Source organism: Enhydra lutris, unplaced genomic scaffold (genome assembly GCF_002288905.1).
Source record: "Enhydra lutris kenyoni isolate GAN:26980312 unplaced genomic scaffold, ASM228890v2 scaffoldscaffold20, whole genome shotgun sequence".
Lineage (NCBI taxonomy): Eukaryota > Metazoa > Chordata > Mammalia > Carnivora > Mustelidae > Enhydra > Enhydra lutris.
Genome location: NW_019154104.1, coordinates 7,130,874 through 7,158,394, shown reverse-complemented (window position 1 = coordinate 7,158,394; position 27,521 = coordinate 7,130,874). Strand labels below are relative to the sequence as shown.

The window sequence follows — 27,521 nt, the reverse complement described above, 5'->3', positions numbered from 1 at the left end:
TAATTGCCATTCTTAAGTAACACTGTGTTTGTGCATTGTGTGTGTGTACGTGTGTGTACGTGTGTGTGTGTGTGTGTGTGTCTCTTGTCTCTGAGGAACTATATGGGAAAGCTGTCCCAGGGGAACCCTCAACCCTGTTGTTCCAGACTTTTAACACTTTGGGGCTTTGCTCTGAGACAATGGGAAGGCCACATTCCTGGATATTTGGCTCTACTTTACTGAGCCTGTAAGACTGCTCTGCTCCTCCACCCAGGATCCTTGGCAGAACCTTGAAAGAGGGGTGACGGTTATATAGACTGGAGACTAGAGACTGGAGAGCTTCCTGTTCTGACACTCCCACTTCCTGATTCTCGGATCTTGAGGATTTCCTTAACCTTTCTGCCTCACTTTCCTCCTCTGACATGGGGCTATTGACAGCACAGCTATTAAAGATGAAAAGAGGGGCACCTGGTTGTCTCAGTCAGTTAGGCACCGACTCTTGGTTTCAGCTCAGGTCATGATCTCAGGGTCACAGGATCAAACCCGATGGCAGACTCTGCACTCAGCAGGGAGTCTGCTTGGGATTCTCTCTCTTTCTCTCTCTACCCCTCCCCCTATAAAAAAAAATAAATCTTTTTTTAAAAAAAGATGAAATGGGTTACATGTGAAGTATAAGTTACCTGTGGAGATTAAATACATGTAAATCATGACACAAAGTAAGCACTCAGCAAGTATTAGCCATGATCATCTTGCCCGGGGTTTTCTGTAGGAAGAAACCACTTCTGAGCAATATGTTTCCGGGAAAACTAAGCCCCAGGAGAAAACAGATGGTTGGTTCCTGTTTTCCCTCCAGAAACTGCACCGTTCTCCCACAGTGCCAGGACAAGGGACAGAATGTCTGTACCGCCAATGGGGCTGGCTCAGTGAGTTGGATGGGCCACTGCTGCATTTGGGGTGTGGGAATCTCTCAGCACAGCTAGGGGCAGCAACATCTGGGAAATGAGATGGGATGACATGGAGGCAAGAGAGGCAGCTGGCCAGAGAGAACAGAACATTAGAACTGGCTTTAAGGAAAGCAAAAGAAGTCAAACAGTGACTTTTGGTAGGAGAGAACCAACCCAGCAAGGACCGTCTGTTATGAATGAGAAGGACCAAGGCTGGCCTTGGCTCTGTTTACCTCTAGCCAGAGAACAATCCTGGCCCTTTTTGAAGAGGAAGCTGGTGTTTAAAGAAGGCTGCCTGAGTCGCTCTTGCGTAACACTTCCATTTGCTATTTATATGCCAAAGTCAGACCTTTGCCAAACCATGTGCCATTCAACCCTGTTATTTGGTGAAGAGTGTTCATTCTAGAACCAGAATGTCTAGGGGTGCTAACCTGGCTCTCTGGGGGTGAAATCTGTGCATCGACACCAAGAAGGGCCCCATGCTTGGTTTATTGATCTGCTGTTGCCATTTTGATCTTCTTAATCATTTTTTAACAAGGGACCACATTTTCATTTTACACTGGGCCCTACGAATTTTGTAGCTCATCCTACTGAATGTAGCTGGGCTCACCTGCTTACTAACCATGAGATAATGGCCAAGTTACTTGACATCTTGGAGCCTCTGTTTTTTCATCAGTCATCTGAGCTAATAACAGTACGTAATGGATATGCTGAATGCGATACTAGGTGAGATACTTACGTGGATCCCAGTGCCTGGCACCTATGAGCGCTCAGGAAATGTTAGTCCCAATGACGGCTCCTTCCAAAGCCACAGGTGAGCCCCCAGTTCAGGTGCTGGGTAAGTAGAAATAGCTACTCAGGTACTTTGGCAGGTACAACTTTTTTTTTAATCTTTTTTTTTAAATATTTTACTTATTTATTTGACAGAGAGAGAGAGCACAAGTAAGCAGAGAGGCAGGCAGAGAGAGAGGGGGAAGCAGTCTCCCTGCTGAGCAGACAGCCCAATGCAGGGCTCGATCCCAGGACCCTGAGATCATGACCTGAGCTGAAAGCAGAAACTTAACCCACTGAGCCACCCAGGTGCCCCAGCAGGTACAACTCTTAATTAAGTCTGGGCAAGTGACAGTTACTAGCTACTATCTGGGACCTGAGCAGGTACTCTCTCTGATTTCAGTAGAGTCAGGTGATTCAATCCAAAAATGTCTCAAAGACTGAAATCTACTAGCATCCCATAGCTGTTGATAAGAAAGCATCATTTGCCACCCTTATGAATAGTGGCTTGTGGGGAAGCACCTGAACAAAGGAGTGAGCATCATTCCTCTGGCTTAGAAACCCTAGTTGGTGGGAACCCACCAGCAGAGTCAACAGTCAAGAGCAGGTGGGACTTTCCCACATCAGAATTAGTTACCGAGGAAGGGGACAGGGGACAGGGCACCCTCCGCAAAGACTGGACAGAGTTTCATCTTCCTCTGGCATTGCTCCTAGTTTGGAGAAGTGCCTGAATATATTCCTTTTTGCTACACATTTGTAAGCCTTCTTGTATATGTGAATGTAAGAAAACTTTGTTTGAAAAGAAGTACTTTGATACCTTCAGATAAAGGAGACATCTGATATTGAGTCGTATTGCTGCTTTTCAGAAAAAACTGTTATTCCTAAGACCTCTCTATACACATTCTAAATAATGAACACATTTTTCTTATATCTGGCAAGTGCATAACCTCATGCGGCTCATGAGAGTCTTTCTGGAAAACAATTTGGCAAGCCTTTAAAAAGTCCATGCCCTTTGACACCGCAGTTCCTTGGGGATCCTCACAAGGAAACAACCAGAGATGAAGACCACACTTGACACACAAAGATTTTCACTGTGATGTTACACTCTCACAAAATAGAAGTATGTGATTATGGTGTGGGTAGTATATCCAACGGAACCCAATAAAAATTATGTTTTTCAAAGAATCTTAGTAATATGGGAAAATGTTTAGAGGATTGTGTCACAAATTATATGAACTCAAGTAAGCAGGTTGATGTTTGGATACTTCACAAATAATGAAAAGACAGCTTCTCAGCTCCAGCGACTCCACCGCACAACCCCTGAAGAGTGGAAAATTTCTCAAGACCTAGAAGAATTCATGGGCTCTGAGCTTTCCTATAAGCCTTGCGACCATATGTGATGAGTGAATTTACCACCAAATAATTATTCTTACTATCATTGTGCTCAGGTTTTATTTAGAATTCTCTAACTGTGTGATTTTGCAAAGATCCACCACTCCAGAGTTAAAATTAAGCCAGCTAAATGATTTTCAACTTACAGTGCTTTGTTTTTCAATGAAGAGAAAGAGAGAGTGAGAGAGAAAATAGCGCTTTTACCCATAGTGTAGAACAAGGGCCCAGTCTCTAGCAGAAAACCAAGCCATGATATTAAAGTGGACTTGTACTTGGGGCTGGGTTTTATCTTCATCTGTTTTTTGTTTGTATGCTTGTTTCGTAGTAGTTTCCCTTTCAGCATCCACCTTCCCTTCAGGTTTGGGGGAAAGGTCTTCATCCCATGCACAGATATTACATAATGTAAGAAAACATTGGTTTTTTTACCTGCCTCCCACAACAGAGGCAACAGAGCCTCCCAGGAAGCCAGGACAAAAATGCCTTTACCCAGAGGCTCATCCAATAGATGTTCTGTCTAAGACATTAAGAGTGAGTGGCCCAAAGAAGGTGGGGGGGCGGTTAGGGTCAGGCACAGGCCTTCGAGGCCAGAGGACACTTATGGACCCTCTGTGATCTCTGCCCCTTAAGTGTATATTACTTAGGACTTTTTCAGTCTTAGGTAATAGAAAACCCAATGCAGTCTGGCTTCAACAAAAACAGAAATGCACTGCCCCCAGGGAATAAGGGATTCAACATTTATTTCTTAACACCTTGCAGGTAGCTTCAACTAAAGTTCAAAACATGTTAGCTGGACCCCATTTATCACGCTGCTGTTCTTCTGCTGCTTCTTTAATGTTATCTGAATTCTAGCCAAGAACATGACTGCCACTCCTGGGCCTATCTCTTTCCAGATTTACCTCCAGGAAGAAAGAGAGGAAGTCACTTCCTCAAAAGTTTAAGCAAAAGTCCAGGAACTGAATTTCTTATTGGCCTAATCTAGATCTCACATCCATCTCTGAATGAAGGACTGTCTGCAGACACAGGCAAAGCACTAGATTTCTTGGTCTAGAAATGGTAATTCATCCCTTTGATCCTGGAGGCCAACCTTGTGGAAGAAGGCCACTTAGGAACTGGTGATCAGGAGACAAGAGTGTATAAGTGAATGGACACCAGGCAGCAGAAGCCAAGGACTACGAATGATTTGCTCAAAGATTCCAGGGTACATACACTACAAAGGGCAGCAAATGTTACATATCAAATGTTTCTCTTTAGGCAGATGGAACCAGCATTCCCCATAACATGAGGTCATGTGGTCAATAAACACTGTTGTTTAATAAACCAAGCCCCTGGGACCCTAACAAGTTGACACAATAAATACCATCGGTGGGCATTCCAGCATAGCTATAGTGTTTTTCAGTGCATCCTACAGACCACTGATTTAACCATTTTATAAAGCAAGAAAATTAGGATTTTCCTTTCTGTCTTCTTTAATACACACTAATGTCTCATGGATCCAACACTGGATACTGGATCGCATTTCCCAAAATGTACCTCTTGAACTGGCCCAGACTTCCTCAGCTTTAATTATTTTACTATAAATCCTCCTAAAATGTATGGCACATATCCCCATCTTAGTAAAACCAGGCTCATGAATACAATTTAATCTGACACTGGTCTTTTCTGATCCAGTACAGTGATGCTCTTGGGTGTCATTGAGTTTTATAGCACATTTTACCCTTATACCAAATGGTGCCAGGCCACCCTGCTTCCTTCACTAGGAGCTATAATATTGTGGACTAAAATGATCCAGTCTGGGGGCACCTGGGTGGCTCAGTGGGTTAAAGCCTCTGCCTTCAGCTCAGGTCATGATCTCAGGGTCCTGGGATGGAGCCCTGCATTGGGCTCTCTGCTCAGCGGGAAGCCTGCTTCCCTTCCTCTCTCTCTGCCTACTTGTGATCTCTGTCTGTCAAATAAATAAATAAAAATCTTTAAAAAGAAATAATAGAAAAAAATAAAACGATCCAGTCTGGTCTGGAGTATCAAAAGGCTCCTGGGCCCCAAACCTACTAGTGTAATGCAAACCTCCAAAATTTATAATAATCAATCTTAATATATTTGTATATTTGCAAGTGTGAACATGGCATGTGATATAATTAAATTAAAAGACTTTCTAAAAAGAAATACCGTTTCTCTTGCAACCCAAATTTTCTTATTGCATATAACTTTCTTGAATGCACCAATGTAGAAAGAACACAGGTCCTAAAGGCTAGGTCTAAAAACAATAAAAGAGGCTTGTACCTCTTAAACAATCCTTAGCCTCTGAAACTTGCACCAGTTAGGAAGTTGATTATCGAAGATGTACATCCCAAAAGGATGGCACCCTATCCAACACCCACATAAAAAGTGGTCATAAAGGGTAAGGGAGCGGGAAGAACCTGCTGTAGAGAGCAACAGATGAGGGAGGGCCTCCCAGAGAGCATAAAGGGTGTTAATGACGAGATCTTCCCACCTCTCAATTCTGTGTCTCTTAATTAGGACTTTTATTGCAGTGTGATGACACTTTTGTAGAGGGACAGAAAACTCTCATTTTCAACAGAACTGGGAGAGGAATTTTATCCATGGCTTCCCCCATATGTGTAAGGATTACCAAAAGAGTTGGACTGATCCCACATCGGTGGAATCCCCTCAAAGTGCCAGCAAAAATCCAATATGAAGGAGAGGATCTCATTCTGAACTTCAAAAGAGCGATCCTTGTTTGCACCAAGTGTAGAAAACAGGGTGAAGAGAGAGAGCAGCAGAAGCCCCCTTGAACTTGATCTGGTTCCAAAAAAATTAGGACTAAACAGAGAATAACATAGATGGGTCACTTTTGCAGGAAACCCTCTCTCTCTTTGGCAGCAGAAAAGAGAAGAGTTAGGGATGCGCTACCTGGAAGGTTACCATACCTCTCCTGGCTCTCCTCCCTCCCAGCCCAGAATCACGTAGCAGATAGCTGGATTAGGAATATCCAGTTTACTGGGCATCAAGTATTTAAAAGGAAAATCTGCCCAGCATAAATATAAGACTTTTATTGCTTTTCGTTTTTAATGTGGAAAGAGCAAAAAACTTAACAATGGATGAAAGACACTCAGCAGAAAAATACAGACCCAACCAGACAAAAAGTGTGACCAACTATGAAGTAATCACCCACAAGAAAAACCACAAAGCAGAAAAGCAAGAAATCAGGAAAGAATCAGAAAGATAACAAGGGAAAATGGAATGTGAGCTAATGGAATTCAGGAAAGAAACAGGAAGGGGAAAAAGTCCTAATGATCACAAAAAGGAAAATAAAATCGGAAGGAACATGTGGCAAAACAGACACTGTGCAAAAACAGGAAAGGAATAGAGAAGATAAAGCGAACAAAACAGAAACCACATTTCATGAGTTAAAGAGGAGTAGGACAGACACAGAAGACAAGCAAAGAAGTGACAATATACGTATAATCAGAATCCCCAAAGAAAAGAACTGAAACCACATGGCAGAGAACATGTTTAAGGATGACAATCAAGACCACTTTCCTGAAGGGGAGGAAGATGGGGGGATGGGATAACTGGGTGATGGACGTTAAGGAGAGCACAGGATATAGTGAACACTGGGTGTTATATAAGGCTGATGAGTCACTGACCTTTACCTCTGAAACTAATAATACACTATATGTTACTTAATTGAATTCAAATTTTAAAAAATAGAGAACTTAAAAAGAACACTTTGCCAAAATAAAAGGGACAAAACCTAATTAGAACCATCAGATGGAAGATAAATAACCTTTTGAGTAGCCAAGGGTCAAATCATTTATAAAAGGGGGAAAAATTGGGCTGGCATCAGGTGTCTCCACAGCAGCACAGATATCAGAAAAGAGTGGGTTATCACCCAAAAGATCCACAAAAAATAAAATATGAGCCAAGAATTTCATTTCCAGCCATACTGCCCAAGGAGGGTAAGGCTGCCATTTTGAGCAAAGCAAAATATGTCAGGGAATATTGCTTCCATGAGTCATTCTTAATGCAACTGTTTGAAAATGAGTTTCAGCTGAGCAAGTGATGATGGGGAAAGCCACGTAAGGACTAGAGAGGAACACTGACAAAACATATGCGTAACTGTGACTTGAAAATAAGTGTGAGTATCAGGGTAACGGAACAGAATGTAAATCATACACCCTGACGTTATAGAATGATACAGTCAGTGAGTAATAATCAGCAGCCCAAGAGTAAAAGAAGTTAAGATGCTGAGTAAGTTCACTGACTACATTATACATAATAACTGAGAGCCAAGAGTCACCTTTTGAATTGAGCAAATTATTGAAGAGAACCGTAAACATATTTAATAACTTAAAAGTAAACATTAAAAGGATACTGTCAACTAAAATTGTGTGCAGAGAAGAAGAAGACATCATCGCCTAGGATAGGGAACTAACAAATACTGCTTAAAGAAGAGAAACCCTGTTCTGTATGATTATAAAGTTAACCTTCATACAAAATTATAAAACTCCACAAGAATCAGAAAAATAAAAACACACACACAGATATAGTAAGACAAAAATCCATGCAAGAAAGAGGTAAGTGTAGATCACCACCGGATGAGTTATAAAGAGCATTTACCTAGTCAAAATCATGCAAATGCTCACAGCTGATTTAATTAAACTATATTGGGAAGATAGAAGGACAGGAAGAGAATCCTTCTACAGTGGGACAGGGAAGGAGAAAGAGTCACCCCCCCTTATCTGCAGGGGGATATGTCCCAAGACCCCCAGTGGAGCCTGAAACCATGGACATATATACTATGTTTTTCCTATACATACATCCCTATGATAAAATTTAATTTATATATTAGGCACAGGAAGAGACTAACAACAATAGCTAATAATAAAATAGAATAATTTTAACAATAGACTTTCATAAAAGTTCTGTGAATGTGGTCTCTCAAAATATCGTATAGTATGTATTCTCCCTTCCTCTTCTTGTGACGCTATGAGATGATAAAATGCCCACGTGATGAGATGAAGTGAGCTGAATGACACGGGCATTGTGACATGATGTGAGGTCGCTACAGACCTACTGATGCAGCATCAGAAGGAAAATCATCCACTTCTGAAACACAGGTGACCCAGGGCAAATGAAACTTGAAAAAGCAAAAGCATCAATGAGGGGACCACGGTAATTTCTCCCCTCCCACAGCTGGAGGTCAAGAAACAACCTCTAATACTGAAAATTCAGGAAGTGGCAATACAAGCATGGTAGTTAAAGACAAGGAGATGAATATGAAAATAATCAACCAAAAGAGATGAGAGCATTGCCACGGGGAGGTGAGGACGGGCAGAGGGGCAGAGACAGCTGTGTTTCATTAAACTTTGTAGGACGTTGGAGTTCTTCCACAGGCAGCCTTAGTAAAAAGGACACATTTTTTAAAGGAATTTGAGCTCCACTGACCAGTCCATATTTTGATTTTCCACTCTGACCATTTCATCAGGTCCAGTCAAACTAAAGGCTCTCTAGCTCTCATTTTAAAAAATGTAATTCTTAGTCTGGTTTGACTTTTATAGAAAGCCACTACAACCCCTGCATTTCTCCGACAGTGTTTCATGAGCCTCCTGTGACCCTCAAGTTGCCAGGGTTCTAGGACCAGACATTGACCAAGTGCCATTTCTCAGGCTGGCCCCCAGACAAAAAGATGTTAGCCAACAAAGGGATACCTATGGTGGTGATGACAGTCCCAGCAAAGAAAAAGGCACTTCCAAGGTCCCAGTGACTGCTGTTGTTGGAAGAGTTTCCTATTGGACTTACTCCTGCGTTGTCAGCATCAAGGGCATGCTGCAAAGAGAGCGAGAAAGCACAAGATTCAAAATTAAAAGATTAAAGATCCAAGATTCAAGATTCAAGATTAAAAATTTAAAAAAATTTTTTAAAAGCTCTCAAATTCTTTCCTTGCACAAGAAACTGAAATGATCGGGCACCTGAATGGCTCAGGTGGTTGAGTGTCTGACTTGGTTTCAGCTCAGGTCACGATCTCAGGTTCATGAGATGGAGCCCCAAGTTGGGCTCCGCACTGAACAGGGAATCTGTTTGAGACTCTCTCTACACCTCCCTCTGCCCCTCGCCCATACACACACCCCTCCCCCACCACTCTCACACATGCTCGCTCTCTCTCTCTCTCTAATAAGTAAATAAATCTTTAAAAAAAAAAAAGAAACTGAAATGACCTATAGGGTACTGGTTATATGAACGTGGGTGCAGTCATAACATGAAATACTAAACACACACTTACTAAAACTAGAAAATTACTTTTAGGTGGGAAAAAAAATACTAGGTTATATAGTACGGTGCCATTTATGTAAAATTTGCAGGCACAGGATTTAGGCAATCTGGGCATGGGTTATGCAAAATACATACATATCACTGTGTATATAGAAAGATGTCTAGAAAGATTGTCACCCAAAATGTCATTCCTGGAAGGCAGGATTTCAGTTGCTTTTCATTCTTCCCTCTTCTGTTTTGTTAAAATGTTTTATGCTGAGCCTGTTTCAGGATGGCAGGAGGTGAGAGCCTGGGCTGTTAAATCAAGCCAGCAAGGCTCTGCCCATTATTAACTTCAGAACCACAGACAAGTTATTGTAGCCTCTGTAAATGCAAATGTCCTTATTTGCAAACGGGGAATAATAATGCCTTTGTCCACAGAGTTTTGAGGATTCAGTGAAAAGGTCTGTGTAATGCACTCAACCCAGGGCCCAGCACCGAGATAGGGGGTAACAAATAGTAGACAATTTTGTGACTGCCATTTGACTACCCTCCTGCCCCCAACGTGCAGTATGTGTGTGTGTGTGTGTGTGTGTGTGTGTGTGTGCGCGCGCGCGCGCGCACGCACATACACACACACTCCTTTTAAAATAAGTGACAATGACTCCTCACTGGCTGCAGGGTTTAGAATCCCATACACCTTAAATGCACATAAATTGACCACACTGAGGATCCAAGCTCATCTCACACTACTAGAAAAGCTCCAACCCAAGGCAGGTCAACTCCATGAGACATCCCCTTATACCTCTGGACCTTTGCTTATGCCCTCCCGCAATCGTACGTGTCCTGTAGAGTCCAGTCTGGGCCCCACTTCTTGCAGGAGGCTCCATGCATGTACCGCAGTCCCCACAGATAACCCGCTTCCCAGGGCTCATACTCCTGCACCACATATATTTAACTGGCTTTTGATCACAGGCTCCCCAGCTGAAAATCCTCGCCTAGACTCCGCATGTGCAGAATAACGTGCAAAATACATCTGCAGCCCTTCCTGGGCTGGCCTCTGCCAGCCCCTTTTAGGCCTGGGGAGAGGGTAGAAGAACCTTCAAGCAAGGGAGCTGTGGTGAGGAAGTGACAGGTGGGGCCTTCAGAGGGAGGTGACAAACATAGGAGCTACTTTTGGAACAACAAATAGAGTGTTCCCTGAACAAAGTTGGAATAACCCCATGTGGAGATAACAGGTCACAGTTAAATATTGAAATGCAATTCAATTTATCCTAAATAATACCCACAGAGCTTTGTTCAAACAGGCAGAGAGCATCTGCCACAAATCAGACTAACTGAAAAAGCCAATATTTCACCTTCACAAATCTGAGATATTTCAAACTTTCTAGACCAGGTATCAGCAACCTTTTCCTCTTTTTTTTTTTCCCCTTTGCCTATTTTTCTTTTCCTTTAGCAATGCTTTAAATATGCAAACACCATTCTGAGCTCATGGGTGTTACAAAAGCAGACCCCGGGCTAGATCTGGCAGACCCCTAGACAACTGATTGGACAATAGGGAAATAAAAATCTCTTTTGTTGAAGTGTATTCTTTCCTGGTCCTAAGAACATGAGATGGTCCACTGGAGGCTGTTTCTAGTATAAACCCTGGCACCCCAGGATTTAAAATCTGGCCTCGTGGGGTGCACACGGGCTCTCCTAGCCCATGTTTAACAGACCTAATTGACAACTATCACTTACCCATCAGAGGCTCTGCTCTGCTTTAGAGCAAGACAGATGGCAAAATATCCATCTTCTGCTGGTAAATACTTCTGCTGGTAAAATACCCATTTTCACTGTGCTGTGTGAGTACCATATGACCAAATCACAGGCCTTAACTAGTGTTTATGTGCTCATTACCTGCTCGGCTGTGCCAGGCCCACCTGCAAGGAAAACCTTGGGGACAGCTCTAGGCACGCTATCAATATCCTAATATTTACAACATCTATGAAGCTGCATAGAGAGTTGGGCTTCAGTCAAGACACCTGTGCTGAGAAATGTACCTAAATGTCATAAGCCGTACATAAAAGTACAGATTTACAGCAGAGACAAGTGGGGATGATTATTTGTTTCATCAAAAAAGCCGGAGGAACATGCCTTTTTAAGTTTCATTTTTTGAATTATGCAATTTATAAATATTTAATGTTTACATATGTAGCCCTCAAGGAAAGCATGTGTTGGTTGAAAGGGAGGGAAACTATCATTTGTTGAGTTCCTGCGTGCAGACAGGTGCTTTAGAAGTCTTATTCCATTTTATCCTTCCTGCAACTTGTGTGTTATCCAATTTTAGCCTTTGTACAACTTGCAAGAAAGTAATATTATCCCCACATTTGAGATAGGGAACCAGGCTCAGCAAAGTTAAGTAACTTGCCCTAGGCCACACAGCAGGGAAGTGAAGCCAGAATTCAAATCCAGACTTGGCCCAAGTCATAGTTTTGACCTCTCCTCTCGGTGTGGCCTTCCTCTCTCCCCACCTCTGTGCTCATCTCCAGACAGAAATGAGGAGGAAGACCACGACTGCCCGAGAATTTAGGCAGAAGGACCTCTCAAAGGATCATTTCTAATTAGACCACATGTAAAGGCAGGCACCCACCATCATTTGGCTACTGCAGCTGGAGAGAGCTTAACTGTTCTACATTTAAAATAAAATTTAAAAAATAAATAAACATGGGGAACAATTGATGTTATACCCTGAGAGGGAAGAAACAGAGAAAAGAGAGCAAAAGCCCTGAAAAAGCAGGAAGACAAGGAAGTAAAGGTGAGAAAGGAGTGTCCATGGATGCGTGGGAGCTCGGGCTCAGCGGCAGCAAAGCCTGCGACGTTGAAAGGCCGGTCCATTCAGCATCCAACTTTAACTTTGCTTAGATCTCTGATATCAATCCCTCTCTCACTTTCCCAAATCTACAGTAGAGTGGGCTACACACACAAATACCTTCAGGAAGTGCTTTTGTGGAAATTAAATATAAAGCTGTTTACGGGCACGATGGGACCAAAACAAGGTTTGGAACCCGAAACAAGGAGAAAAAGAAACTCTCCCAAAAGTCATTAAGACCTTGGTGAAGCTTTGGACAATCTCCAGTCCTGGGAATAAGGTTTGATTATTCTGTCTGGATTGGGTGGGTCAGAAAGACTCCGGCAAACCACCAGAATTAAAATAAAATGGCACACATGAGCTAATACACACAGAAAGAGAACCCAGGTTAAACAGTCTAGCACTTGGAATTAATGGCATCATTTTTAACTCAGAATATTTCTGATGGAGTTCAGAGTTCCAACTTTATTAATTTTTAAAGTATTTTCTAATCATTTTAATTGTTTGAACTCAAGTAAAACATTTTAAAATTAAATGTGCTTGCTCTCGTGTTTTTTTCTCTGCGTTCCGGCTGCACAAGTGAAGACAAGCCAGCCTATTAGAAATGTCTGAGCACATAGATAATGAAATGATGCATCTGAGCTGTGTACTACTTCACTTAAAAGATCAGTTATAGGGGAGAGATGTGACCAACAGCAGCATCATGTTGGGCCACAATCTCAGACCCGATGTGCATCATGTATACACTTAGAAGCTCAACCAGTATCAAGTTCAGAAAGCCCTTATGAGGACCCAAAAAGAAATTATACTCGATATGATGTGAGAGCTTCAGGGAAAGAGTACTCTGGATAAGAGGGTATTACTTTAAAATTTAATTCCACTCACTCTTTAATTTACTTTATAGCCTCTGAGTTGGAATTTCCAGCACCCACCCAACTACCCAGTAAACAACTCATGAGTGAATGCTCAGATCATTAATAAGTGAATGAACAAACAAAAGTAATAAATTTAGGCCATGCAATTTACTTCTTTGTAAAAGCAGAGAAATGTAATAAGAAAGTAGACCCACAAAAGAAATATAATGATTGTTTTAAAAAAGAAGAGGAAGAAGAAGAAGAAGAAGAAGAAGAAGAAGAAGAAGAAGAAGAAGAAGAAGGAGAAGGAGAAGGAGAAGGAGAAGGAGAAGGAGAAGGAGAAGGAGAAGGAGAAGGAGAAGGAGAAGGTGGGGAGCTAACATGAATGGGGCAAGAACTAAAAGAATAGAGTGGTGGCTGCCCAGGGGCTGGGTAGTGGGCGAAATGGGCGATGTTGGTCAAAGGGGACAAACTTTCCCTTATAAGATTAGTAAGTTCTGAAGACCCAATATACAGCATTGTGATCACAGCTAGTGATACTGCATTATACCCTGGAAAGTTGCTAAGAGAGCAGATCTCAAGTACTCTCACCACAAAAAAAAAAAAAAAAGAAATGGCAATTATGTAACATGATGAAGCTATAATGTAATTCCATGGTAGTAATCACCTTGCAATATACAAATGTAAACCACCATACTGTACACCTTAAGCTAACACATTATATATCAATCATATCTCAACACAACTGGAGAACAACTAGATAAAAGAGTCTGTCCCCCTCCCCCATCCTCCCACCACCACCCCCAGGAGTCAAGACCACCCAAAAGGAATAACAAAGAAACCGCAGCCCCTCTGAAAGTGAGGTGGGTCTGAGGCTGATGGAAGAGAGAAGGCAAAGGTATCCTTTGGAGACACCCCCCCCCACCAGGTACCCCCACCAACTTCCCCCTCCCACCCCGGTGCTGTAATCCCATTAGACAATGCCAGGCCGTCCAAATCACTGTTGCAGATGGCGCAAGATACCATCATGAGTGTTAGCACTACAGTGGGATGAATGATGACCCACGGGGGACCACTAACTGTCTGTGGCTTTTCTCCGATGATCTGTGTACTCGGTGAGATAATCTGTTTTTCTGTTGCCTTATGTGGCACCAGAAAGAAAAGCAAAAAAGGGTGCAACAATCATCACTCTTCGTGTCTGAGACTGGCTGATGGATACGGCCGATCAGTGTCATATGCCTGAACACCAGTAGCCAGAGTGATCATCTGACCCACGTCCAACCCAGGACACTTGCCCAGTAAAGAAGGGTTCTGTGAAGGGCCATGCTAGGACCACAAGACAGGGGGAGCTCAGGACATAGGGTCATTTTACTAATAGCTTGTACCAAAAGGACAAACGGACAAAAGGAAAGGACCTCAGATGAGAACCCAAAGCTGGTTCTGTGCCTACCACATTCTTAGTCCCAAGAGGGCACAGTCGGCAAAGGGGTCTATGAAGTAGATATTTAGCCAGAGGTCAAGGCAGGATGAGGGAGTGGGTACAAAAAGTGACTTCATAAATGTATTAAAAGAGAGCACACTTTCAGACATTAATGGACAGAAGGCAAGCCACAAACCCTGTGAGACAGAGAAAGGCAATTGGCAGAACACATTCATTACCACTCGGAAATGCCCCTAATGATTCAAAACCCCTGTAACAGGACAGGACATCTTTCCACCTCCTTCCGCGTCTGTGGCAGAATGGCCTCAGGTAAGAACTGGAAGTAGGATATTAAGTTGTTCACCATGGTTTCTTTTTATTTCTCTTGCTCCAGAAGCATTTCTCACATAAATATTTCACAGTGGTGGGAGCGAATATTCTGCTGCTAGGAGAGGGGCAAGTTTACGTCCAAGTGTGAGATGACATCACAACATATTTCCAACAGTGGGAGGGCATCCGAGAGGAAATCTGGAGCCAACCCCCAGCAAGGCACATCTGTGGCAGATTGCAAGAGGTCTTCGCCTCGGTCCAGAGGCGGAGAGGACAGCCTCCATCAGCACTTATTCTTGCAACAGAGAGAGTCTGCGGTAAAGTGGGAAATGTTCAGCCTGAGCACGTTACTCAGCTTCTTTGAATCTCCGTTTCTTCATCTATAACATGAGGAAACCTTTCCCTGCAGGGTTGTTGTCAGGATTTTTTTTTTTTTCAGTGGATATAAAACTTTGAGCTGTGTGCCTTGTCATTTCGTATATAATAATATTAATAATAACAGGAATCCTTTCCGAGCACTTACAGTGCCAGAGGAACTCAGTTAACCCTCATGATAACGCTGTGAGACAGACATCAGTACCACCCACTGGGGCACCTGAGATTGAGACTAGTCAATTCCCCTGACCACGGTCCCATAACTCGTGCATGGCCCAGCTGGCAAGCAAATGCTATTAGAATTGTCAACAGGAAGATCGCCTTCCTAAATGCTGGAAAGACAGCCTCTCTCCATCCTTGGGGTTCTCGTTTCTCCCCATCCCAGACCATCATGGTCCAGCTCCGTGTTTTGCAGAGAACAAGTGGGCTCCCACCCAGGCTGGGCCCCCTACGGCCGTACCCCCTCAGCATCTCCCACAAAGAAGTGTTCGCAGAAACCAGGCCAGACCATAAAAACAAAAAGCAAGAGGCACCCTCCGTGCCTTGGTGAATATTATGACAGTGTGTATTTTCCTGCTATCCTAACTGTATCCAGTTATATGTGCAAATATTAGCCCTTCCTGGGGTACCCGACAGCAGGCTTTCATCAAAACGTTATAGCCTGGTTTTAAATCTAAAGTGAAGGCACCTGTAGAACAGACAAGACGAGTAGAGAATCTGTTTAGAGAATAAAAGAGCAAAACCCAAGGTAGGCTAGACTGCACTTCCAGAACCTATGATCTTAGACAAGTGGCTTTCCTTGCTACCACGAGTTAATTTTTGGTGGGGGTAAATGGACTAAAACTCAATTCACTGGGTGCCTGGGTGGCTAAGTCAGTTGAATCAGCGACTCTTGATGTCAGCTGAGGTCATGATCTCAGGGTCTTGAGATCAAGCCCCGCATCAGTCTCCATGCTCCTCGGGAGGTCTGCTTCAGGTTCTCTCTCCCTCTGCCCTTCCCCTCCCATCCCTGACCCCCACTGGTGTGCTTGAGGGTGCTCTCTCTCTCAAGAAAATAAATAAATAATCGTTAAAAAAATATTTGGTCTAAAAAAAAATTCATTAGCACCTGGGTATACACTAATGACTAATCTACCTAAATATTGTCAGGTGGGATCAAGCCATATTTGGGGGAGCTCTTTTATTTTCCAAGTTGTGTCTCACAATATAGAATTAATTTTCTCTCTCTCTTTGACTACATAAGGGAAAGTTTAAACCATGAGGAAAGCATCAAGTCCGTAAGGAACTGGGGTATCATATATGCTCTCATGAGATCAATAAACTTTCTGATTAACTGTCACTCTTTCATCTCCATTTGGACTCATCCTCTACGGATTCAGGAACAAATTTGCCAAATGTTGCTGAAAAGTCACCCTGGTCCTAGGGTCCTTGATGTACACTCCTCATGATCCCAAATTAATACTTCATTTCCTGGGCCCCCTCAAAGATTGTGTCAGCCCCTATAATCTCTAATGAGTACACTCTGATCTGGGGACAGAAGAAAGCAGAGACAATCCCAGAGACTTTGAAGAAAGCTCTAGAATACTCATAAAAATAATCCTAGTAGCCAGCATTTGCAATGTGCCTTCCTCTCTTACTCAACCCTCCACAAAAAACCCAGTATCAAGTGTCACATTACGACTCCCGTTTTATAAATGAGACAACAGAAAACGAAGTAGCTTGTCCACAGTTGTAGAAGTTAGTAAGTGGCAGAGCTGGGACTGGTTGAATGTACACCCCTTCAACCCTGCCCCAGACAGGGTCTCTCCCCAAGACAGCTCTCTGCCTGGCGTGCAAACATTGTGCTAAAGCTCATCCGTTATGGCACCGTCTTCCCCCATGAAATAGGACAATAGAGAGAAGTAAGAATTTGTGGTCTGGTCCTCATTTCTCAAAGAATGAAAGGTTAAGTCCTCACTCCATAAAGTTAACCTACATTGTCAAGCTCTCCATCACTTCTGTCCACAGAAAAGGAAAAGAATTTTCCTCGTTCTCAAAAGAGACTAAGAACTTACTTTTAACCACAGAACCAAAGGATAACCATAACCATAACTCTGGTTTCAACAGAATATGTTGACCCAGCCTCAACACTGTATGTGAGGACACAAAGCCACGTCCCTCTAGAGCACAACCAACAGCTAATCATTATTCTGCAGTGAATGATGGTCCTTTTGGAGGTCCCACAGGTTGAGTCTGAGATTCCTGCTCTGTGAATAAGGCCCTGAGTGTTTGCTTCTGTTCTAGCACCAGCCATAACGGACACCAACCAACTCCTCAAGCCAAGTCAGTCTCCCTGTGCATGAGTAGAGCATTGTGGTTAAAAAGCACAGACTCTGGGGCAAGACTCTTCATCTCCAGATCCCAGTTCTACCTCTCAGTTGAGCTTGGGAAAGTTATTTAACATCTCCCTTCAGTTTCTTACCCTTACTTCGAAGCACCACTTTAAACATTAAATGTTAAAATATTTAAGTGCCTGGCCAGAGCAAACACCATGCGAATGTTAGCTAGTGACCAAATTAATACAAGACTGGAAGATTCTGGAGGATAGGGGAAGGCATCTTGCTTCCTTTGTTATTGTTTTCTAATCACTAGCGCCAAGCATAGCACCTGGTACGTGACAGGAATTCAGTTAATATTAATAAATTCATTAAATTCAACTAATATCTAAATGAATAAATTTGGTTGTAATTAATGAAAATAATTATATGAGCCACACACTGTCAAAATCTCATTAAGTAAGATTTCCGCTTCACTTTAAACAAGAATCAAATACATGCCCATTTGTATAGAAATGTGGACACCGTACCACTCATTTCTGGGTTTTTGTTTTATTTTTATGGGAGTATTTTTGGGGTGCGGAACACAATTCTCATTTTCAAATTCATTTTTCCAACGGCATGCCAATTGCCATTAGCTCTTTAATTTCTGGCTTAAAAGCTTTAGAACTTCACTAGACAGTGATGGAATCACAGTCTCAAGGATAAGAACAATAATAATAATGAAGAGGAGGCCTGTAGAGACAGGGCGGGGGCTGCAGGCCCGGTCTTGCATGCACAGAACAATCTTCCGCATGACCACTTTGCTGGAGAAAGGGTAGCGCCTCTGACTTCAGGGCACCAGCCGGGAGGGGTCACTTCTCTTCATCGGAGCTGTGTCCTTGGGCACGAAGGACCGAACCCTGCACTCAACAGAGGTCACCTGCTGCCTCAGCCGTGGCCTGAACTTCTTGCACAAAAGGCTGCGGAAAAAGGGATGCCCCAGGGTGGGGAAGGAGAACGCTTAACTGGCTCCGCACGCCGACTCCCAGCAAGGATGGCCACAGACTGCTGAATCGGGGCTCGGGTGCCACGCTCCCCTTAAACCACTGCATTCCTGGGGCACCTGGGTGGCTCAGTCAGTTAAGCATGTGCCTTTTGCTCAGGTCATGATCGCTGGGTCCTGGGACCAAGCCCCACATCTGGCTCCTTGCTCGGCAAGAAGCCTGCTTCTCCCTCTCCCTCTCCCTCTGCCTGTCACTCTGCTACTTGTGACCTTTCTCTCTCTCTCTGTGTGTCAAATAAATAAAGAAAATCTTTTTAAAAAATCATTGCATTCCTAAATATGTAAAGCTTTGGAGGTTAGGGACACCAAGAGAATCTGCTCATGTAGAAAAAAGGCAGAAAGATGATTTGAGAGAAGTACCTTTCCAACCAGACTAAAAAGAAAGGACTTCTATTGCCCAGAAACAAAATAATTTTCTGCTTTGCTTCTGCGAAGATTCTGAATAAAGGACTCTTGGTCTCCAAAACAGATATAAAAAGCTCTATTCATTCATTCCTCAAACATCAATCATCTTCTATGGGCTGACTGCTGTGCCAGGCATGCGGGATATATGGATAAAAGACACAGACTCAACCTGGAAGACCTCACAGTTGTGGGAAGGAGACAGATGAGAAAAACGACGTTCCCTCCACAGGTCTATCAAGGGCCGAGGCACACGTGAGTGCTGGGTGCTGTGGGGCCAAGCAGGGTACCACCCACCATGGAGGGTACACAAAGGCTTCCCCCAGCACTGGAGTTTAGGCACCTCTAAAGGTAAATCAGTTCCAAAATCCAGAGCCCCAGACTCAGCAGAGTCCCGTCATTGGCATTCCATAAATGTGTAGTTATTAAATGAATGAACGGTTTAAAATCAGCTCCTGACAACCACTGCTAACCTCTGGGTTTATGTAAGGGACCAAAATGGTCATGTACTGATGGATCAGATCACGCCACTCTGCTACCTGAAAGAGCCATGAAGCCTTGCATGGTTTGACCCCCACCTGCCCCCAGGCTAATCTCCTACCAAGTTCCCTTTGCTAACTCACCTCCAGCCATATATGCTCCTCTTCTCTCAAGTCCTCAGACATCCTGGGCCTCCTCCCACCACAGGGTCTTGGCACTCAGCTTCCCCGCCTGGAATCCCCATCCCTATCTCAGTTCTCCTGCTCGTGTGCCCAACGGCCCCTTTTCCTCTGCAGTGTTCATCTCAGTTTTATTTATACTGATTCATGTGATTACATGCACAAGGTTTGTCTCCCTTACTACCTATCAGTAGGGTAAGCATAAAATTTATCTTTCAAACCAGGACATTTTTGAGAGAGAAAGGGATGTTACTAATAAGTATTCCGGAACCATGAAAACTGGGATGATTGGTCATCCTAGCTAGAAGCTCCAGGGACTATATGTCCCCACTTTTATTCACAATTGTGTCCCCAGGACTTAGCACTGAAGTTGGCACACAGCAGGAAATCAGTAAATTTGTTGAATTAATGAATGAGTGAGTGAATGAGGGAGTAATTGATTAAGGGATTTGGGGCTTGGCAGAAGAAGGGAATGGTAGATGTCACGGCCTTGGGGAATGTTCATGGCTCATGCAGATTAACCAACATCTGCTGCTCCTGAAGAGAAGACTTTGAGAGCTCCTGATCTGTGGTCCTCCCATATCTGCAGAATAGCAGCTTGGGTCACCAAGACAGCATTCAATGTCCACACCCAGGACACAACACAGTAGCCAGTCCTCTCACACAACTGCTTGTATCTTAAATGAAATTGTGTCCCACCAAAGCATGGTGGGGTTAGGCCCAAGGAGCAGAGCCAGGGAAATGCGTCAGTATCCCAGAGGACTAAGCAAGTATCTAAGACTCTAATCACTTTCTAGCAAAGGATCCAAATTCCCAAGAGATCATAAAAGGAAAACCAATGGCAGAGGTCCTGTTGACCAACATAAAAAGACATGAACCAGTCAAGGAAGGGGAGCTATAGTAGGATGAGAAGGGACACCCACACCCAAAGGTTCATACTTCCAGGAAATTCCAGACCTAGGCCATGCCAGCAGATGAAAGCTTCAGGTTTTCTTCAGATAAAGAGACTACCATGAAGAGAAAGTGCCCATTTTTGAGGTCAAGAGGGTTCTGTGAAGTTATGGAACTTGCCAAAGCAAGGTCTGAATGAAGTACACCAGGAAAAAAGTCAACTTTCCAGACAGTGAGGTAGCCTGCTCATGCTAGGGGGCGTACACGAGCTGCCCCCAGGGGTGGCCTCCAGTGAGAGAGGAATCCTTGTTGCCTGCACTACAATGGAAATGCCCATGTCCTTCCTGGTGAGCACCTCCTGCAACACTACACCAGCTCCCATGAATCACCCCTCCTTTCCACATGGCTATTACCTGGAGAAAAGACAGTCATGTGACCCCACAAGCTACACTGGAGACATTCAGAGCCTTACAACATTTAAGCATTCACAGCTTGAAAAACAACTCACTTAACATCATCCACCCGGACTGGGGCATGGGTCCCTCCCCCCATCAGTAAAGGAGGCCACCTCATGGTTTTATGCTTTGAGGATCACAGAAGATGAACGTGTTACTGCTTTCTCCAAGACTAGCCATGGCAAAAGTTTCTAAGACTATTGTATTGGGAGCAGGGAGTAAGCATTTGAGGCAAGTCAGAGCAGTGAGGATCAAGAGGTTCTTGGGATTGGGTGGCCACTAAATCAAGTTCAAGGAAATAAAGTCTCCTGAATGTCAGCTAGATGCCAGGCTGTAGTGTTCTGTGTGGGTTTCGTTCTTCCCTCCTCCTCCTGTTCTGAATGAGAAGGACTGTCCCACCCTTTCTTAGGAGGAAGAGCCTTAGGTTCAGTGGGGTCAGGGACCCAGTCTACCTAACTTTCATACCCATGCTCCTTCCTCTCCTGGATACCCCCTTCTTGAAAATCCAATGGTCCACATAAACCTGCTACAGTACCAAGTAAGACAGCCCACGCCTCCTTAAAAATCTCTCCTTCTCCCTCCAGTCTTTTCCTTGGAGTAAAAGCTTTCAGAAAAGGCCCAGATGTACTATAGGGGATACTCTCCATTAACACAAGTAAGAAGCATAGCACAATGGTTAGACCTATGGGCCCCGGAGTCAGGTGTCCCAAGGCTCAAATCCCCGTTCAATCACATACTGACTGTTACTTACCTAGGACAAGTTACTTCTTGGAATTAATTTTCTCATCCATAAAATGGCATGATGGTGATGGAACCTACCTGTCAGCTCACTGCAAGGGTTAAATGAGGTCAGACACGGAAGCACTTAGAACAGTGCCTAGGGGGAAGTGAATGACCAAAAAGCAGGAGCTGTTTTTCATGACTAGGACAGCTCTGCAGGAAATCTCTCTGTTACAGTCATCTGCAGACTCCCTCGGGTCGCCTCAGGAGCGAGAGTCCAGAAATGGATGGCTGTTCTGTGTCTGCTCTGGGTGGAACGGCCAAGCCCCAGCTCTGGTTAAGTGGCTTGCTCCAGGGCATCAAACTAGAAGATCCACAAACCTCAGTCAGGGATAAACTCAGTCAGGCCCTCAGTCAGAGATCACAGGCCCTTTCACTCAGTTACACCTTAGAACGATGGCCATTCTGTCGTTCCGCAGACCTGCGCCTTGGGGGCTGCCTGAGTCTTCTGGGTCCCTGAGTTTCTCCGGAGTGTTTCCCAAACCACATGAGGAACAATGTGGGCGGGAGGCTGGGACAGGGGCTGGCGCAGACAGCAATCAGTGGAGCTGGCATCAGTTTCCACTTAATATATATATGAGGCTCAGCATCCCCACCAAAGCTTGGGATAAAGATGCTGATCTAGGTAGCCATGATAAGCCCTCTAAATGGGATAGGAAACTGCTATGTTGCCTCAAGCCACAAAGACACAGCCCCATTGGTGTTCGCAGCCCAGGCCTGCACTTGCCAAGCAACTTCTATAAAGGTGACTTCACACTTTAACAGTAGAAGCAAATTGAGAAAATTTTTTAATTAGAAAATTAAGATTGAAGCCCCAAAGGGCATTTAGGACCTTTCTTCTCTGTCCCTTTAACAGGCCCCCAGGATGGATATACCTTAGGGGCTTTCTGGTTTCTTTTTTTCTTTCTTCCCTAACAAATAAATAATAGCAATCACAACAGTAAAAGTAACTGAACTTTTTGCCCACAATTCAGACCACCCTAACAGGTGGACAGGAATACCACCATCTCCAGTCAACAGATGGGAAGCTGAGGCCTGGGGTGACTATTCCCCAAGTCACCCAGCCGGGAAGTGGGAACGAGATTTAACACAGAGGGGAAAGTGCTGAGCTTGGGTGCTCATCACCAGCTACATTGCCCACGGGGCTCTGCTTGAACAAGGAGAGGTGCGGAGCCCTGAGCTCTCCAGAAACCTCTGCTGGGTGGGAATAAGTCATTTTCTTTGTCTGACTCTCTTCCATGTGGCCCCTTCTCTGTGTCTCAGCCTCTCTCACCGATGTTCTAATATTCTTCTAATGGGTCTTCCTTCCTTCAGTGTCTCCTTTCACTAACCCAAAGTCCCCACTGCTAAAAAAGAATTCTTATTCCGAAAAATAATTTTCATCTTGTCACTGCCTTTCTTAAACTTTGCAGTGACTTCCCACTTCCCAGGGCATAAAGCCCAACTCCTCAGCAAGGCTCTGAGGGCAGCTCCCAAATCCAGCCCCACTCGCCTCTCCAGCCTCCATCTATCACCTCTCCCCACTGCTGGGACCTGAGAGCTCCCCACAGCTCTAGCTACACTGACCATCTGAAGCTCTCTCAATGGGCCACACACACCCCTGGGATGCCCTTTACCCAGAGCCGGCAGAATGAACCTCCTCCCATAGATCATGTTTCTGTTTGAATATGTGGTTAAAAGCCTAGGATCTGTGGTCAGATTGCCCAGGAGTAAATCCTAGAACTTCTGCTTACTAAACGGGCAACCCTGAGCATGTGACTTTGCTGCCTGCTGTCTCAGTTTCCTCATCTGTAAATGGGCACAAAAGACCATCATTCTAGAATAGTTGTAAGGACTAAAAGAGATAAATAGCCACAAAAACCTCCCTGACCTCCATTTGCCTCGCTGGCGCCCGCATTTTTTATGTACTTCCAATAGCTCCATTCCGGTCATCATCAAAAAGACAAGAGGCAACCACTGCGGGTGGGAATATGGAGAAGAGAGAAGACTTGTGCCCTGCTGGTGGGAATGCAAACTGGTACAGCCACTGAGGAAAACAGTATGGAAGAGCCTTAAAAAGTTAAAAATAGAATGGCCATATGAGCCAGCAATTCCACTTCCGGGAATATGTCCAAAAACATCAAAAACACTAACTTGAAAAAATATACACACCCTCACGCTCGTAGTAGCATTATTTACAATAGACAAGACCCAGAAACAACCCAAGTGCCCATCAACAGAGGGGTGGGTAGAGAAGCTGTAGTACATAGACACAGTGGAGTATGAACGGACCTTGATGGCATGAGGCTAAGTAAAATAATACAGAGAAAGACAAACACTTTAGGATCTCCCTTGTATGTGGAAATCTAAAAAATAAAATAAAATAATTTTCAAAAAACCACAAGAAACAAACAAACAACAACAACAACGAAAAAACAACTCATAGAAAAAGAGATCAGAAGCCAAAAGCGGAAGTAGGGGGAATCAGAAGAAGGTGGTCAAAAGGTACCAGCTTCGGGTTGTAAGACACATAAGTCCTAGGGATGTAAAACACAGCCTGATGACTATAGCTAACACCGCTGTGTGATACAGTGTTAAAGTGTTAAGAGAGTCAGTCTTGAGGGTTCTCACCACAAGGAGAAATGTTGTTGTTGTTGTTTTTTTTGCTTTTTGCTTTTGTTCTTTATTGTATCTATACTCGGTGATGGATGCCAAGCAAACAGCGGTATTCATTTCACAGTATATGTTCAAACCTTTCTTCTGTACACCTTAAGCCTTTACAGTGATGTATGTCAATTATACCACCATAACACTGGGGGGAAGCTCCATCGCAGTAAATTAACACCGTTGGTTTATGTGCCTCTTCTCTCTGAGTTTCTTGACCTCAGCACTGTTGACATTTGACTGGATTAATTCCTTGCTCTGCTGGGGGCTGTCCCGCGCACTCAGGACGTTCAGCAGCCTCCCTGGTCGCTACTCACCACATCCCTTTAGCACCCCCTCCAGTCACGACAACCAAAAATGTCTCCAGATGTTGTCAGCTGCCCCCTGGGGGGCTAAACCCCTTGAACGTCCAGGGGACATAGGGAACTGCTGAATGGCTATATTGTACACCCGAATGGATAAAACACTGTATGTTAAGTAACTGGGATTTAAATAAACAGTTAAAAAAAAAAAAAAAAAGAAGAACCACTGCCTGAAACTCAGCTCCCAGAACAATACCAGAAGCAGCTGCAGCAGAAAGAACAATCTTTTTTTTTTTTTTTAGCTCTCACCACCTACCAAACATTGTTCAAAGCCCTTCTCATGAATTACAGAATTTAATCCTCTCAACACCCCAAGGATGAGGGATTTTAGGCATGTTTTATTGATAATGAAGTTGGATCACAGAGAGGTTAGTAACTTGTTCATGGTGTATTTTATTCTCTTTTCTATCCCCAGCTCCTCGCATGTGAGCTGGTAACACAGGAACACAACAGGAACTTCCAGAATGTATGTATGAATTCCTCAATGAGATAGTTCCCTCCATAACAGCAATCAGGTTCAGGACGTTGACCCATCAGTCTCCTCCGGAGTCCCATGGCACCCCACACCAGTGGTTTAATTCTTTTGGAAGACCATTCCCCCAGCTATGGCCATTTTCAGCTACGGCATTTCATGGGAGTTAAGCGGTTCTGAGTACTCTGTTTTTGTTATTAATAACATGAATTACACCTTCTAGCTTACCTTATGAGTAGTTCACTCAATCCAGCCAAGGGTCCTGACATTACCAGATAAATACCATCAATATCTTTTTTTTTTTTAATTTATTTGACAGACAGAGATCACAAGTAGGCAGAGAGGCAGGCAGAGAGAGAGGAAGGAAAGCAGGCTCCCTGCTGAGCAGAGAGCCCGATGCGGGGCTCGATCCCAGGACCCTGGGATCATGACCTGAGCCGAAAGCAGAGGCTTTAACCCACTGAGCCACCCAGGCACCCCAATATCATTTTTTACCTGTCAGTCACTCCTTCCAGACTTTGGTGAAGTACAATAATACTATGTTTCCAGTTTGGAACATAACATGCTGAAAACCCTTCCAAGAAGTGTCTTATGAGCACTATACACAATGCTGCTCAGACACAGAAAGTGAGAGAATGCTCCCCCTTGTCCATAAGTGTGGACATTTTCATCCTGGGAAGGAATCAGTGAACTGAAAGGCAAACCATGATCAACTTGTTCTTGATTAACACAGACTCAGCATTTAAATCTGCTTAACCTGTGTTATGAAAAAGACTGTAAATAAACCCACATATAAATCCTTACATCACAGTGGCAGGAGATCTTAAAGTATCCCAAGCCCAAGGCTCACACTCAGTGGGTGTGGGGAGAAGACAGAGAGAGATGCTTTCTGTTAGGAAGCAGGGAACTCCAGTGTTTCTTGACTCTGTTAAAATTCTGGCAAGCGTTAAACACAAAGCAAATGTTTAAAAGAGAGCTGATTTTACGATAAAGCAAGACCACTTGAAGACCTTATAGACTCATTGTGGGAGGAAGGGCAAGGTCAAACAGACCTCACTTTGAATCCCAGCTCGGCCACATTGGGGGTTGGGAAGTTACTCTGCTATTTTAGAATCACCTTCCTCACCTATAAAATGGGTGTAATAGTGCCAACTTAGAGGGTTGTTGGAATGATTAAATGAGATAATGAGTGTAAGGTATCTGGCTTGTAGCACGTGTCTAATACAGGGTAGCTTTTTTTAATTATTACAGAAATGATCTTAAAGATGCATGTGTGTTCACATGCATACACACACTCATACACACACACACACCCTCATTTCCCAGAGCAACTTTTGAGACCAAAGCAGGGGACAAGTTTTAATGGCAGCACTAGAATTAGAATCTCTACATGCTCCCTTCCTGTCCCTTCTGGCCTCTGAGTTCTTTCATGAAGAAGAGAGCCAAAGAATGGAAATACATAAACAAACAAACCAGTGCATGAGTAATCTCAGATATCTCGTGGTATCACCAATGTTATACATTTAGTTTGATAGCTCAATCCAAAGTGATTTCTCTGTCAGGCAATAATTAGATACAAAGCAATGCATAGGCTACACATAGATACGAAGATAATATGACATAATCTTTTCCTCAAGACCTCACTGTCTAAGAAAGGAAAAGTCCAAGCATGAATCTAGATTCAATTTGGACCACTTTTTAGGTTATTTTATGTATTGCAACTAAATAGAAAGGATCTCACTGCATATCACAATAACATGTATAACTCCATTCTTATTTAAAAGTATTCCAGAATTGTTTCCCTCATTTTCTATGACGTTCTTAAATCTGACACAGATTGGTACAATACCCCTCATCATCACAAATTTGATACCATTTTCTCAAGAAAAGAGGGAGAAAAAGACAAAAAGCTGTCTACGAAAAAATAATATGAAATACTGCCCTTAGATTTTTGCATTTAAAATTTTCTTTTTAGTAAAAATTATAGGATCATAGGTATGAAATCATATTTATTCCTGGGGTGGGGAAATGTATATTTCTAATTATTTATAAGAGTCAAGTCAGATTATCAAAATTTCTTTAAAGGAATAAAATTGCTATGAAAGTTCCAGATCATAAGAAGCCCCATAATCCCCATATCCTATCAATGTACTTTGAAATAAATATACAAATAACCAGATCAGTCTTGCAATCCTGCAATATTCTGGGTTGTAGTAGCCATTAGAATTTAATGCACATAGCCCCAGACCGGAAGGAGTCACAGGAGCCTTCTTTCTCATCCTTCTGCCTTGCAAACTTTCCAGAGTCCCTGGAAAAATGTGATTCTCCCTTG

General features: G+C 43.5%; 1 protein-coding gene across 2 annotated transcripts in view; it reads right to left on the bottom strand.

The window, feature by feature from the left end:
- Positions 1-27,521, bottom strand: part of LOC111148667 (potassium two pore domain channel subfamily K member 10) — a 126,271-nt gene that overhangs the window by 41,279 nt on the left and 57,471 nt on the right. For both annotated transcript variants that reach the window (XM_022505435.1, XM_022505434.1), the window contains exon 3: positions 8,795-8,912. In XM_022505435.1, coding sequence (XP_022361143.1) covers positions 8,795-8,912 — 118 coding nt within the window. The remainder of the gene's footprint in view (positions 1-8,794; positions 8,913-27,521) is intronic.